This window comes from Plectropomus leopardus, chromosome 9, assembly GCF_026936395.1.
Source record: "Plectropomus leopardus strain MGB_pleo_1.0 chromosome 9, ASM2693639v1, whole genome shotgun sequence".
NCBI lineage: Eukaryota > Metazoa > Chordata > Actinopteri > Perciformes > Serranidae > Plectropomus > Plectropomus leopardus.
In genome coordinates this window covers 35,173,584-35,189,929 of record NC_142184.1, presented here as the reverse complement: position 1 = coordinate 35,189,929, position 16,346 = coordinate 35,173,584, and the positions used below count along the sequence as shown (strand labels likewise).

The 16,346-nt window shown below is 38.6% G+C and overlaps 1 protein-coding gene across 1 annotated transcript in view; it reads right to left on the bottom strand.

The window, feature by feature from the left end:
- Nucleotides 1-16,346, bottom strand: part of ap4b1 (adaptor related protein complex 4 subunit beta 1) — a 29,895-nt gene that overhangs the window by 7,751 nt on the left and 5,798 nt on the right. Inside the window, exons 5-11 of the mRNA XM_088082637.1 lie at nt 14,847-15,132; nt 10,038-10,136; nt 9,136-9,247; nt 7,554-7,637; nt 7,216-7,319; nt 853-1,060; nt 461-775 (exon numbers count right to left, since the gene is read on the bottom strand). Of these exons, the coding sequence (XP_087938763.1) occupies nt 461-775; nt 853-1,060; nt 7,216-7,319; nt 7,554-7,637; nt 9,136-9,247; nt 10,038-10,136; nt 14,847-15,132 (1,208 nt within the window). The remainder of the gene's footprint in view (nt 1-460; nt 776-852; nt 1,061-7,215; nt 7,320-7,553; nt 7,638-9,135; nt 9,248-10,037; nt 10,137-14,846; nt 15,133-16,346) is intronic.

Sequence of the window (16,346 nt, the reverse complement as noted above, 5' to 3'; positions counted from 1 at the left end):
GAGTCAGATATTTGCTTTTTTCTGGTATGTTCATTTTATTTCAACAGTTTTAAGCCTGTTTGTTTTGTTTTTTTGCTAGCAAAAATTAGCATTAGCACTATCACAGCTTAGCACAGTTTAGCACAGCTTAGCACAGACTGTATGAGCACTATGCTAACCAAGCTACTAGCTAGTGTTAGGGTTTCGCTTCACCCTTACGTTCAAATATGACCACAAATCCAAGATGGCAATGGCCAAAATGCTGCACTTTAGACTTCAAAATGGGAGTCCACAAACCAATAGGTGATTATTTTATACAGTGTATGACAGCAACAGTGAAAGAAAAAAATCAGATTGAATTTTTTCTCACACTCTGTCTGCCCTTGTCGGACAGCCTTGCTCCATCACTAAAAGCTTTCAGTAAAAGTGCAGGTCTTACCTCAAAATAAAATACTCTACAGGAACATTTAAATGTCTTCACCTGAATGGACTCTCTCAGTGTGGCCACAGTTGAGTTTGTCTGAGAGATCAGTGTTGGGCTTGGGGTTAAAGGCCACATGTTCCGGACTTCCTCTGCTGGCTGACTCTGTCTCTGTAGTACCCTGCCTCAGAGGCTCCAGAGTGTTAAAGCTGCTTGCCCATTGGCTGATGGGCTCAGCGGGGCGGCCAATCAGAACACCCAGGGAAGGGTCTGACCTCCGACCCTGGAGGACCTTTCGTGTCTCTTCGATCCCACACTGCAGCAGGCGGTAGTAGAGGAGCGCCTGGTCACGCACACACATGTCTGTCTCCTCCTCTGGAAAACATAGGAGTGTTAACAAAGTCATCTGTTTTACGTCTTTCTCACACACACATGAACACACACACACACACCTATGCAGTAGTGCAGCAGTCTTCCAAGCATGTCTTGTGTCTCTGCAGGCCGGCACAGAAACAGCCTCATGGCGGTTGTCAGCAGCTCCATCTTAACTCCCAGAGAGGCCTCGCTCCTCACGCCATCAATGAACACCTCCAACGTGTAGGGGGCGCTGGAGACTCGCTCCCCATAAACAGCCAGCAGCCACAGCAAGGCCTGCCTTCCCTGATGGAGGATAAGGAGAATGAGCAGAGGATTCACACTTAATATGAAAGGCCCAAGACGTCCACTGAGATATTATTTGTTACTCTGGATGATGAGATATCTGCTCAGGTTTAAACGTACTCTATGGAGAGTGAGGCCGCTAGTTGTGAGTGTGGTGACGTGTGTGATGTGGTTCACACTAGGACTGATTGCAATTAGATAGTTTCTTATCTTTCTGTCGTCTTCCTTATCTGTTTTTATCGATCTTTTACTGCTATCTGTTTCACACTGTTATATTGATGAGCATCAGGTGAAGACTGGCAGCAGGAAAACATGAATGCAAACAATGCAGGTTCCAAATTCTTCCAAAATTTGTCTTTACAAATGTTGTGGGAGGAAGGCAACGCTTTCAACATTGTTATTCAGCTTTGTGGATTCACACCAAAAAACAAAAAAAACCCCCAAAAAAACGCAATGCTGAATAGTTTAAAAAAAAAACAAAAAAAAAAAAACAAGATGCCATTTTTTTTAAGAAAAAAAAAATATTTACATCAATTCAGTTCAGTTCAAGTCCAGTTGGTGTGAGTGTGGTCTACTGGGAGCAGTGCTGGTTGTACTGCCTGACAGCAGCAGCGAGGAGGGACCTGCGGTACCGCTCCTTCACACACTTTGGGAGGAGCAGTCTGTCACGAAGGAGCTTTCCAGTGCAGTCAGAGTGTCATGTATGGGGTAGGAGTCATTCTCGAGCATGGAGGACAGCCTGGTGATCGTCCTCCTTTCTTCCACCACCTGCACTGGGTCAAGCAGGCATCCCAGGACAGAGCCGGCCTTCCTTATCAGTCTGTCAAGCTTCTTCCTGTCTGCACCAGCATTTCTATTGTCTGTTAGCTGCCAAGGGACCATGGATATAAATTAGTAGTCCCGCTAACTCTGGCATATGTACATTTGTATTTTATACTGATGTTCATTGATATGCTGTGTCCTTTTTAAATAAACATAAAATTTTGGTTGAAATAAAAATCAGGTTGACGACACCATAACTGTCTAACAACACTAGGATTTCACATTGCATGGCTGTAAACATTACAATGTTTTGCAGACGCTGTGTTCTGTTCTCCATGCCTTACATGTGGTTATTCTACATCAAGATGATGTTAGCATGAGACGTTTGAATAATTTTGGTTACTTAACTACACGACTTAAAACGGACAAAATTTTACCATTATCTGTCAGCAACATTCTCTGTCAAATTAATGTTGGCATTAGACGTCTGGACATCGCATTTTGGTCACCATCGCAAACTAAATTCAACCCAATATTGATGCCTATTATCAATGGTGGACAGCTGGGTGTGTGTTTTGGTGAGAAATGCCGAATGAATTCATACAAGAAACTTTACATATGTGCAATGGAAGTTGGAGAAAGAGCCATGGGAAGGGGCAGGTTAGGGTTAAGGAGCATTAAAAAGATGCAAGTGTATTTTCTTTTTGTTACTTTTCTGCATCTGTTACTGTCTCTGTCATAATCCAAGTAGTAGGGCTGTATCATATGATGCATGAATTTATTATTTATTTATTTCATTTGTTAAGGGAAGGTCAAATATGTATTTCATTTGTTATTATTGATATTTATATCTGTGTCATATTCACAGCAATTATTGGTTGATTTATACCTGCAAGTTGTGTTAAATATAAATAAAAACAACTGGTAAAAAAAAAAAAAGCGAAATGCCGAATGAAGCCTACAGATAGCTTCAATTGTCCCTCACCAAACCCTAACCCTCACACACAGTCGTTAAGTATAATCTGGTAAAATTAGTGGGTGCACCCACTAATTTACACCAGCATGATGAAATATATAATATCACACAGTGGGGAGTTCATGCTATTATCCACTGCAACTTCTACCATGAAACACTTTGGAAGTAGATATTGTACTTTTTACTCTGCTACCTTTATTTAACATCTAGAGTTTCTAGTTGCTGTTTTTTTTTCATCTTTTTATCTTATATCTTATTTTATCTAAAGTTACTATTTTAATTCTTCCTCTATGTTCACTGCACCAATATACCGAGTCAAATTCCTTGTATGTGTGAATGTGCTTGGCAATAAAACCCAATTCTGATTCTTATTGATGATACTTTTACAAAAGTGACATTTTAAATTTATGATGCTACTCTTAAGCATTTTTGGAGCAAATTTATGCTTAGGTTTTGCTACTTTTACGTAAAGGTACAGTTAATCCTCAAATCAATATACATATTTTTCATGCAACTACTCTTGGACGAGGGGCTTGTGCTCATGACAATTCAAGGTTTAAACATGAATCGCATCCTCATTGGTTGAGCTATAACAGAAGTGGGTGCATGCTATCTTCTGCGCAGTGATACAGTTGGCGGGTGTACGTAGTTCGGTAGGAAGAAAATAGTTCCTTCATGAAACTGCTCAAACCAAGGTCTGAGGATTATCTTGAAAAGAGACATTGCTGTTGAGTTTATTTATTTATTTATTTTTTTGATCTTTGAGCACCACAAGCTGAGTGCCATTTAGTTCCTTTATATTGAAGAAAAGGCAGACATCTCTACAGCCAATATCTCCAACACTCGCACCAAAACTATCTAGACTGATAAAGAACAAGGTAAGAGGGAAAATATGTAATTTTCATTTTGTGATGAACTGTCCCTTTAAGTGTAGGGATCTGAATGCTTCTCCAGACTGAGGCAGACAGAAAAAGTGAAGAAAAGTAAGAATGTGGTAGAGACTATTTGCATACACACAACTACATTATTACGGGATTAAGGCGATGCTTGCATGTAAACATTTTAACAGAGTCGTCTTTGTGCCAGTGCCAAAGTCAGATGAAGCACAGCAGATATATACAGTATATATTACTTATGTAATGTTCTGACACACCTTAGTCTTGTTTATCTGAGTTTTGCATAAATGAGTCACAAGGGGTCAAACCAAATGTAGTGTAGTGTTTTCATATATCTACAGAAGCACTACTCAGGCTGGCGGAGGAGAAAATAAAGGATTTTGAAGAAGAACTTCACTCTGACTTTATTCAGAGCGAGCAACACGTTTCGCCTGCGGCTTCTTCAGGTTCGCTCAGTGAGATTACAAAAGCATTCACAGGTGTGATAAATACACCAGTCACATGACTGATTAACAACATCATTTTTCTTTTTTCTTTTTTTCAAAGTGTATCAATAACATATTTTCTAAAGTGAGCGTGATCATTGCAATGTACTTTTTTCATTATTTACAAAACATATCAAAAAACAGCAAGGATTTCATGACTTCTCAAAATCAGTGTAACAATATTTACTAAATAACATTTATCAAAAACATCAAGAAGCCGAGAACAGTTAGCAGGAATACATGTTAAACCATTTTGCCACCAACATTTTATTACATATATTTTAGGTTTTGTAAATATTGTCATGTTTTTTTTTAAATTATGCTCACTTTAGAAGATGTTATTGATACACTTTGAAAAAAGTTTTTTTAAAAAAAAGAGAAATTGATAATTAGTCATGTGACTCATGCATTTATCACACCTGCCAATACTTTTGTAAATTAACTGAGTGAACCTGAAGAAGCTACAGACAAAACATGTTGCTTGCTCTGAATAAGCTACATGAGATAAATAAAATATAAAAATAATATTAAAAAATATATAAATATAAAAATATAAAATGATATTTAAATAATATGTAAAAGATATATATATATATATATATATATATATATATATATATATATATATATATATATATATATATATATATATTTAAAAATATAAAGGATGTAGCAGGATTTAAGGACAAATTTTAATTTCACTTTTAAAACTACGTTTAAGAAACTACATTTAAAAAAGGACTAATAAATCTACCTTGTACCTTAAATAAAGTCATTGTATTCCATTGTGTTTTTCACTTTAAATGTTCCTGCTACTACAAACTGGAACCTTATACACACTATATAATTTGCTTATGTACAAGAAATCAGATTATAAAAAGTGAAGTTGATAAAAAAGACAAAGAGCAAAAAATAATGAGAGCAGAGGAGCAAAAAAAAAAAAAAAAAAACACACACATTTCCTCGCACACTTGACATCCCCACACTGCCAATTTAAAAGCATCTGCTGCAGAGCAAGAGCGGTGGAGCTGGCAGGACTTCAGTCCACTTATCAAGGACGTGTCAGCAGGGTGGATGCCTGCTGACGCAGTTGGTTTAACCCTGAGTCGTCCTGTTGAAGGACAGCCCTCTCAAACCACTGCTGTAAAGTTACTCACTACATTTATCCAAATACTGTACTCACTGTAAGGACAGTTTGGATTCACAACAAGGGTTGTAGTGAGGGAAACAAACATGTAGACTTGTACAGACTTGTTTGTAAATAGAAACGCATTATTAAATATAAGTAGATATGTGTAAGACCCCATCACTCATTATTGATTGAAAAAATACTTTTTTAGGGCCTTTAATTTTTAATATATGCAGAATTTATCATAAAATAACACTCTAAACATGTATTCTTTTGATACTCGAGTATACTTTGCTAATAACACCTTTACCAGGTAGCATCTGGATCACTGAACTTTTTGTAATGGAGTATTTTTACAGAGTGGTTAATGTAAAAAAGCCCTTGGCGACAGGGTTTTGAGGCCGTTATATCAAAAACAGCATTTTACTCCACTGAACAGCAGAGCTGCTGCTGTCCCGCTGCCTCCATCAGCTGTTGTGTCGGTAAAGAGGAGACAATATTTAAATAGTTCAACTTAAACTGATTTTGATTTTTTTCAGTGGATAAAGTATGTTTAGCTACGGCCCCGTCCACAGCTGCACATCACTGAGCTTCTGTGCCGGTGTTGTGGGACTGTACTTTATTTATCAGAGGAGGGGGGTGGCTGGGGTGTGACTTTTTTATTTAAAATAAATATAAAACACTATCTTTTCAAGTTGTATATCCCTCACCTAAGCCAAAATTCAAAACAAAAGTTCCTCCTCAGTGCTTAATTTTTTGAAAATGTATGACCTGTTTAGCAGGTCCCCCTACCCACTCATAAATAACAAACAGTCCCTAACCACTGACGGAGGTCGGCGTTGTGACTAGGAGCGTGTAGAGATCCCCTAGTCCAGTTAAAGTCTGACTGAGGTGTTTGAGTAATTAGATGTCTGATTTAACATGTTTACATATATTTTAAATGTCCAGTTTTAGTCGGACCAACACAACAATTCAACTTTTTCTAACATCATGTAAACGTACTGAGTGAAGCCCAATGCAAATTTCCCACCAGGACAATAAAGTATATCTGTTATATATTCTATTTTAAATTTGCTCAGGATGCAAAGGGTTAAGCTAATGCATGAGTGGAAGAGGTAAAAATCTCTCTGTTGATGTGCTGCAGCACAATGCTTTCTATTGGTGCTAGGAGCATTTGACACGTCCTATGCTAAGATGCTGCTCACTGTGTGTTTACAGGAAGCAGTTGGATATTCATTTTTTCCTGTTATGTCTTGTTTGAGTGATTTTATGCTGTTGTTGTTTTTTTTTGCTAGCATTAGTATTATCACACTTAACCATAACTAGAATGCAACATGCTAACTAAGCTAGCATTGGGTAATCTCATCCCTATTATCAAAGTATGATCATCTCTGGCTCCAAAAATACAAGATGGCTAAGGGCAAAATGCCAAACTCTTCAAAACCTGAATCTCGTGGAGGCTGCGTCCATTATTTTATACAGTCTATGGTCAGAGCTGGCAACTGAGACCGAGATTTAAATAATACAAGGGACACATTATTTGCTGTTTGTGTGTGTAGCTGAGGGCTCATGTTATTCATGGTTTACAAGCAGAGTTTGTTTGATGAGCACAGTGAAGGTGAGCAGGTTTGCTGGAGCTGCAGGTGAGCCTGTGAGGGGCTGGGCTTATTTGTATATTCATGTACTCTTTGTACACAAAACGAGGCAAAGGTGTAGAGTGACATCTGAGCCATTTTAAGGCATGAAGGGCTGTTTTTTGTTGTTGTAATATTGGTGAACAGAGATGAATTTTAAGGGGTTTAATCAATGCCATGACAGGAACTTTAAGTAAAGCATGTGAATGTTGTATGACATGGAAACATTCGTATATCCAAGCTGCATGTGTCATGTGACATCTCAGGCCTGACCTGACTATCCTGCAGCGTCTCCTCGCAGCCTTCCAGAGCCAAACACACAGTGTCGCTGCACTGAGGACACACCCAGACCAGGTCACGCATCGTCTGCACCACCGCTGGGGAGGAAGGGGGGTGGGTGGGAGAGAGAAAAACAGAAACACAGAGAGAGACAAAGTAGAGACAGCTGTTTTTGAGAAAAAGGATGTGTAAACTCCAGTGCTTTTAACTGCAACAGCCACTTTAACAGATGCAGCTGCACACTGACTGATTATAGAAACGTATGCAGAGCATGTATGATATGTATTTACGGCATGTATGAAATGACTATGTGTGTGGGGGATAAGTCTTACCAGAAGTGATGTGCTCCTGTTTGAGCCCGAGCAGTCCTGTAAGGATCTCCAGACACCTGTCGCTGTAGCTCCGTCCAATACGACCTGCACCCGGTCCCCACAGGACAACACAGGACATGAGCAACAGCAATACACAGTCACTCCATGCAACACAAATTTATTCAAGACAACATTTCGATCCCACTTGGACCTTTGTCAGGTCAGATCCAAGTAGGATTGAAACGTTGTCTTGAATATATTTGTGTGGCATGGAGTAAGCGTGCAGGCATTACCTTTTTTTCTGTATTCAAGTTTTTCAAAAGCTTTGCACCTACGCGATGTACGTATAACCATCCTTTTTCAACAGCAATACACAGCAATACTCTGTGCGATTACCCAACTGAGCAATATTCATCAGTATCCTAATTTATTCTTACCAGCACCACTCTTATGATGCACATATTGTATATGTGTCTTATTCTTTAATCTATTATGTGTGGTAACATAATGTAAATATGTTTTATATTTCTAAACTTTTACATGCCAGTTTGTACATTGTAATGTAGCATGAGGCAAATTTTGTATATTTTGTAATTGTATATTTTTAGACACTTTACACCAGTGGTACTAAACTTACAGCCTTTGGGCCAAATCTGGCCCAAATCCACCAACCATTTTCTAATTCAAATTCAAAGTTTTTGTACTTATAGTTTACGTAATGTGCCAGAGTGCATTAAACAGCATCAAAATAGAGCTTGTTTATAGAAAAGCTAGCCCCTAAGGTCCTAGAAATGTCCTAAAATCCTAGACGTCCTAAAATCTCATAAATGTGCCAAAAATATAGAAATGTCCTAAAATCTAAAAGATTCTAGAAACCTGCTGAAATCCTAAAAAATGACCCAAAATACTTGAAATATCGGAAAATCCTAAAAAACATCCTAAAATCCTAGAAATGTGCTTAAATCCATGAAATGTGGAAATGTTGTAAAATCTTAATAGTATCCTAAATTTCTAGAAACATCCTAAAATCTGAGAAACATATGGAAAACTGTAATTTTGCAAATGTGGCCCCCAAGCAAAGTAAGTTAAGTATCCCTCCTTGAGATTTTTGCACAATGTACATACTCATCATAGTATACATATTTCATATTTCAAAATTTTCTATATTGATGAGAAATTCATGCATAATGTACATTTTTTAAAAATATATTTTCACTTTCTTTGTAACTGTGTCAAACCTGAGCAAGCTGAATGTTTTCCTTTTCATGCTCTGTTTACTGGAAACAGATGAGGATATTCATGCACACACTGTCTTGTTCAACTTTTCATACCCTCCTTTTTTTTCTTGCTTATAATACACATAGCCCATTCATTTGCTTTATAACTCCACTTCCTTGTTATGCAAATGTCAACATTATCTTCATCTGTTACAGTTGACATCTGCATCACAAGGAAGTGGAGTTATAAAGCAAATGAATGGGCTATGTGTATTATAAGCAAGAAAAAAAAGGAGGGTATGAAAAGTTGAACAAGACAGTGTGTGCATGAATACACATTGTACTGCCAGACAATAGTATGTCTCTGAGTATTTGTGTTTGTTTACCAATAGCCGAGATTGCAGCCTGGGCAGTGTCAGTATTGACATCAGTGCAGTATCCTTTCAGCTCGTCCAGTAGCATCACTACATTCTCATCATTCACCAGCTCCACCAGCACCTGCAGACACAACAGCATTGGCTTTACCACTGTCTAACTACTGGGCTGCTACTGGCAATACTCAGAGGTAATTGTGGACATTATTACATGTACTCCAGAGATTAAGGATTGCACTGCAGTTCTAGTTAGGAAAAGTTTACAGCTGGCTTAACAGGTTGTACCTGTAGGAACCTTCTGTTCCTAAGTTATGTTTTTTTTGCAGAACATTGCAAACTGAATCTGAATATCAAACTGAATTAAGAATACAACAACTTTTAACATAAAGGCATACAGAATAAACGCAGAATATACCAATAAGGCTTATACCAAGGAGGCAGAATAGTTCAAATGGTGCTGGCGTTTTTAACACAGTTCTAACGCCATTAAAACTGGATTAAGACTTATGTGATGATTAAAAATCACACAGTTTCACAGCATTAGTATATGGATCTGAAAAAAAAAGAATGCGGTATGGAGTAAAAACGAACATGGGGCCTGAACCACAAGAGCATTTTTTTAAACCTGAATTGATTTTTAAAAAGAGGGATTGCTTAGTCAAACACAAAGGTACATTCTTTCTACCAAAATGAATCCATCTTCCTTCTGTTTACTACATTTTTTGTTGTATAATAGATGGAAATATGCTGTTACTTACAGTCTGGTGAAGAGGGAAGTTTATGGCATCATTTGTTTCAACTCTAGTTTCAGTTAGCCAATATTACTTTATTTACAAAAATAGCAAATTGCAGTAAAGTTGTGGTGACAGAACAAAAAGCATAAAATTTAGCAGAAAAAATGACAGAGGTCTCACCTGCATCTTCCTCTGCTTGATGTAAGCGGGCTCAGCATAGCCACAGAAGAAACGTTTATAGTGCGCCCCCATCAGGCCAGGCAGAGAACGCAACAGCAGCTAAAGGAAGACAGATTTTATTTATTTATTTTTAATTTATCCACACATCCATCTGAGATTTACAATAACAAAGAAACCAGTCAACTGAACAGACAACTGTTCTCTCAGCACCTCAACACACACACACACAAACACACACACAAATGCAAATGATCAGGTTTCCTCACGATAACAATGTCATCCAGTCTGAAAAGAATATATTTTAAGAATCAGCGGTGGGTCTTCTTCGTCAACATTTATCTATATCATTTCTCTTATACATACACCTCATCCACATTCACCAATGTCAATTTATGAGACACAGCACCAATGATAATAAATAATGATAATCAATAAAATATGCAATATACAGTAACTGTTTCCTGCTACAACAATGCAGAGGGCTGAATCAATAATAGATGTATATGTGAGGCTCCAAGCCCTCTGGACTGAAATCTGAGGTATTGACTCCTCATGTGGAGTTGTTGCTGGTAAATGCTGGTAAATTCTCCCTGAGAATCTACAGAAATGTGTTCACGCTTATGTGTTCTGCAGGTTTGGCGGTTTTAATGTCGACTTAATAATAGCTTGGCAACCTTGTTGGTCTTTGTTGCTTCTTAAAGGTTTTTATAATTGGTATTAAGTGCTGACCTCATATTTGGACGTGGCAATTGATCTGGGGTGCAGCTAGGTTGAATTAGGCCTTTTTGCATTTCAGATTAATCCACTGACACTTTGTCTGTTCTTTCTGTCTGAACTGTGAGCCAGTTCATGACAAATGGATCCACTCTAGTGATTGCATTTGTGTAAGCCTGTTCTGATTTATTTAGCTTTACCTTATATATAATTTTATCTTTACTGTTACATTGTAAATCTCTATTGTTTAATATGTTTTATTGCATTGTAAAGCACTTTGAATTGCCCTGTTGTAGAGGTGCATGTCAAAATATTAGAATATTGTGAAAAAGTTCAATATTTTTCATCAGGTATTCAAGAAAGTGAACATTTGATATATTGTAGAATAATTACATGTAAACTTAAGTGCTTCGAGCATTTTCCTGTTTTAATTGTGACCTACAGCTAGAAAAATATGAAAAAAAAACATGTTTCAAAATATTAGAATATTTCATTTTAAGTTTGAGTAAATTACTATTCAAACAGTAAAAATACTGTGTATCTCTAGGTCTAGTTCAGTATACACAACCACAATCATGGGGAAGACTGCTGACTTGACTGTTGTACAGAAGATGGTAACATGGACACTCGAAGCATATTAATGTAAAATTGACTGGAAGGGAAAAGTGTGACAGGAAAAGTTGTACAAGCAACAGAGATGACAGCAGGCTTGAGAGGATTGTCATGAAAAGTCAATTCAAGAACTTTACTCAAGCTGGTGTCGGTGCATCCAGAGCCACCACACATAGACGTCTTTGGGAAAAGGGCCAAAAAAGTTGCATTCCTTATGTCAAGCCACTCCTGAACCAGAGACAACATCAACTGCATCTTACCTGGGCCAAGGAGAAGAAGAACTGGTTTGCTGCTCTTTGTTGCAAAGTCATTTTTTCAGATAAGAGCAAATTTTGCATTTTATTTGGAAATCAAGGTCCTAGAGTTTGGAGGAAGAGTGGGGAGGCACAGAATCCAAAGTGTTTGAAGTCCAGCTTGAAGTTTCTGCAGTCCGTCATGATTTGGGGTGCCATGTCATCTTCTGGTGTTTGTCCATTGTGTTTTATCAAGTCCAAAGTCAATGCAGCTGTCTACCAAGAGATTTGAGACCCGAGTGGTGTTTTGTTATTGGACTTCTGTGTTTGCCACAGATTGTCCATAAAGAACACCATGTTCAGGCATAAGGGTGACAATATGTGCACTTGACATTAGGACACCCTAGGCCGCAGTTTGATGATCGACTTTGTAGTTGTCGTCAGACTTGCAGCTGCATGTCTTGGACACTAGAGGGGCGGAGCTGTCAACTGAACACCACCTGGTGGTGAGTTGGCTCCGATGGTGGTGGAGGATGCCGGTCAGACCTAGCAGACACAAACGCATTGTAAGAGTCTGCTGGAAACATCTAGCAGAGTCTCCCGTCAGAAAGAGCTTCAACTCCCACCTCTGGGAGAACTCTGACCATGTCCCGGGGGAGGCGGGGGACATTGAGTCCGAGTGGGCCATGTTCCATGCCTCCGTTGTTGAGGTGGCCGATCGGTGCTGTGGCCGTAAGGTGGTTGGTGCCTGTCGTGGCGGCAACACCCGAACCTGTTGGTGGACACCAGCGGTGAGTGATGCCGTCAAGCTGAAGAAGGAGTCCTATTTATCTTGGCGGAGTGCAGCTACGGCGGTCGCCAAGGCGAAAACCCGGGCATGGGAGGAGTTTGGTGAGGCCATGAAGAATGACTTCCGGATGGCTTTGAAGAGGTTCTGGACCACCATCCGGCGTCTCAGCAGGGGGAAGCAGTGCTCTGTCAACACTGTGTATGGTGGGGACGGTGCGCTACTGACCTCGACTCGGGACATTGTGGATTGGTGGAAGGAATACTTCGAAGACCTCCTCAATCCCACCGACACGCCTACATTCCTAGAAACTTTCAAAAATCCTAGAAATGTCCTTAAATCCTAGAGACATCCTGAAATCCAACAAATGTCTCAAGATCCTAGAAATCTCCTCAAATCTGTGAAATGTCTTAAAATGCAAGAAAAATGCTACAATCCTACAAATGTCCTAAAATCTTAGAGAAATCCTAAAATCCTGGTTATTCCCTAAAATCCTAGAAATGTCCTAATTTCCTAGAAATGTCCTAAAATCCTCGGCTGCCTGTCGTACACTGTAAAGCCCTCTGAGGCAAGCCATGTTTTGTGATAATGGACTCTACAAATAAAATTGACTTGACTTGACTTGACTTTCACTTCTGAGTTGCACCGCTGTTATAGAAGCTCCAGATAAAACACAATGTATAAATGTATTTGCTTCAGAGAGGCAGAGCCTTCAGTCACCCCTGTGCTTTAGTCTTCATGCAGCTCTAGTGTTTTGGGAACAAGAATTGTCGTGGTTGCTCTTTGCTGCCAGGGAAGTTGTTCAGGAAAGTACAGGATTCTGTCCAAATGACTGTTTTTTGGACACACTGTAGTAATTGTTAGGTGTTTTGGAAAGTGAGTGTCAGTCATCTAAACTTGCTTGACTATATTAATGGTTTTAGGCACTGGTTTTATATAGCTTGGCAACTAGCTAAAGAGAAACTACAAAAAGTCAAACGAACATGAAAAAAATGTTTTCCTCAGTGCCCAGCAACTGCCAACAACACAGGAAACAGTGCATTTTGTTTTCCATAGTTACTTTGGTTGTCTAAGTTTCCTTAATTTCCACCACTGGGAATATTGAAAGCAAAGAAAACTTTTTTTGTGCTCTAAATTGAGCCTTAATTTTCCTGGGAGATCATATATGCTAGACAGAGACAGAGTTGCATAATGAAAGTGAGGCTTATAGAGAGCCAATCTAAACTAAGATGGCATCATTATCTATAGCCATTACATCAATGATACATGGTGCTATATGGGCCAAATCTGGCCCCTGAGAGGGTGCTGGGTGGCCCCCCAGCTATTTTCTAATTCACTATGAATATAAAGTGCTTCACACTGGGAATTGTTTTTGTACTTCTTGTATCCATCAGGTGCCAAAGTGCATGATACAGCATCAGAACAGAGCTTGTTTATCAAACAGGTCCCAGTGGAGGATCCCCTGCATCACCCCACAGAGTTCCTAGCTAAACCAAAATCCTGGAAATGTCCTAAAATCCTAGAAATGCCCTGAAATCTGAGAAATATCTAAGAAACATCCTAATATTCTAGAAATGTCTCAAAATTCTAGAAACTCCCTAGAATCCATGAAATGTCCTAAAATCCATGAAATGTCCTAAAATTCCAGAAATGTCCTGAAATCCCAGAAATATCCTAAAATTCTAGAAACACCCTAGAATCAATAAAATGTCCTTCAATCCTAGAAACATCTTAAATTCCTAGAAATATCCTACAGTCCTAGAAATTTTCTAAAATCGTAGACATGTCCATAAAATCCTAGAAAAGTATTTTAAATTATTTTAAAAGTAAGTATTACTAAGTATTTTAAGTATTTTAAAAGTATCTTAAATTCCTAGAAACTTTCTACAATGCTAGAAATATCCTAAAAACCTAGAAATGTCTAAAAAACCTAGAAATGTTCCTTGTTCCTAGAAATATCCTAAAATCCTAGAAATGTCTAAAAAACCTAGAAATGTTCTTGGTTCCTAGAAATATCCTAAAATCCTAGAAATGTCTAAATAAACCTAGACATGTTCTTGGTTCCTAGAAATATCCTAAAATCCTAGAAATGTCTAAAAAACCTAGACATGTTCTTGGTTCCTAGAAATGTCCTAAAATCCTTGAATTGTGTATGGGGCTGCTGCAACTGGCACCTGGCCTCCTGATATTTTGCAGAAGTGGCCCAGAGCAAAGTAGGTTGAGCATCCCTGTGTCACATTGTGCAATCATCTACCTTGTAATGATAGGTTCTATTTCTAATTATGTAGAGTGTTTCATTTTCTGACCTCCAGCCTTTTGTGTACTCTCCCCCCTTCATCTAAGTGGTGAGCCAATTCATGACAAAGTAGACATTTACATGACCAAATGCAGCATTAATGTTAACTGCACATACTGTAATACTTTCACACACTCTCCCTCCAGACTTGACTTATTCACACTGACCTGTATGTGGCAGAGCGCGGTGAACCTCATCTCTCTGGACACGCTCCCGCAGGCAGCCAGCAGGGGTCCACGCACTCGCTCCAGGGCCGCCAGACTGACAGCAGGCAGGCTGGAGCAGAGGCTGAGGAAGAGGCTGAGGGTGGCTGCCATGACTGGGGGGTGTGGGCTGACCAGGGAGGCGTCCAGCAGGGACAGGATGTCAAACAGCTCATCTTCTGACTGAGGCCGGTAGCGCTGGAGGATCCTCAGCACCTCACACTGACCCCAAACATCACACTCCTTCAGCCTAAGGACAGACACACAGAGAGGTGTCGACTTCAACATCACCACGTGTGTGGCTATGGATGCTACTGATGTGTATCTAAGCAAAACTCTACTGACAGTATCTGCTGTCTCAGTCAATGGGAATATGAGTATAATATCATATATATATAAAGATTTTTTTAATGCCTAAATCAATATAATTCAGCCGGAGTATATGATGCTGCAACTTGAATTAAGCCAGTGCAAATCTACAAACTTTCTGTTGCTGTCTTTACACAGATTAGACTCAGCCAACTGCAAATATTGTGCTGAGTGAATTTAAGTGTCTACAGCCACGACTGAAGGTCTGTTTCTGGAAGCTTCCGCCTGATCTCCTCCTGGGAGACAGGCCCTTAGAGGCATGTAGTGAAGCAGAGGGACCACAGGGTGCATGCAGGACTTTGCTAATTTGTCTCATTTGTGGTCTAATAGACAGAGAGAGAGAGAGAGAGAGAGAGAGAGAGAGAGAGAGAGAGAGAGAGAGAGAAAGAGAGAGAAAGAGAGAGAGAAAGAAAGAGAAAGAAAGAGAGAGAGAGAGAGAGAAAGAGATAGAAAGAGGCGAGGGGCTGAGCGAATCAATGATCTGTGTGCAGCTCCACAATGGAATAAAATTATAAATAAATAAATACTAAATACATATTATAAATATACCAATAAATACTAAATAAATAAATACTAAATAAATGATAAATAGATAAATACTAGAAATTAAAATTGTAATAAAAAAATACTAAGTAACCATATAAAGAAACAAATAATACATTAAAAACAGATATCATTATAAATACTACAAAAAAAATCAATAAGTGGGGGTCAATGTTGAGCTGCCACAAATAGATCAATGTATGGGAAATACTGCAGAGACAGCTTAATGTAGTAGATTAAGACATTTTTTTAAAATTCATTCTATTGTACATGTAAATTCCAGTAAGTAAGTAAAGTTTCTCTATTTGGCTCATTTACAAAGCAAGGTCACAAAGTGCTTCAGAAGGATAAAATTGTTAAAAATAAGACCACAAAATTGTTATTAGTTAGTTTTTTACAATGTGATGTGTATTTATTTTTATGATTCATCTTTTTCCCATGGTATAATGTTAAAAAGCTTTACAAAAAATGCAATACTTGTAAAACTACAAAACATAGTGAATATGCACCTAAGTATCATGATAGTGTCGTATCGTATCAGATATTAGTAGG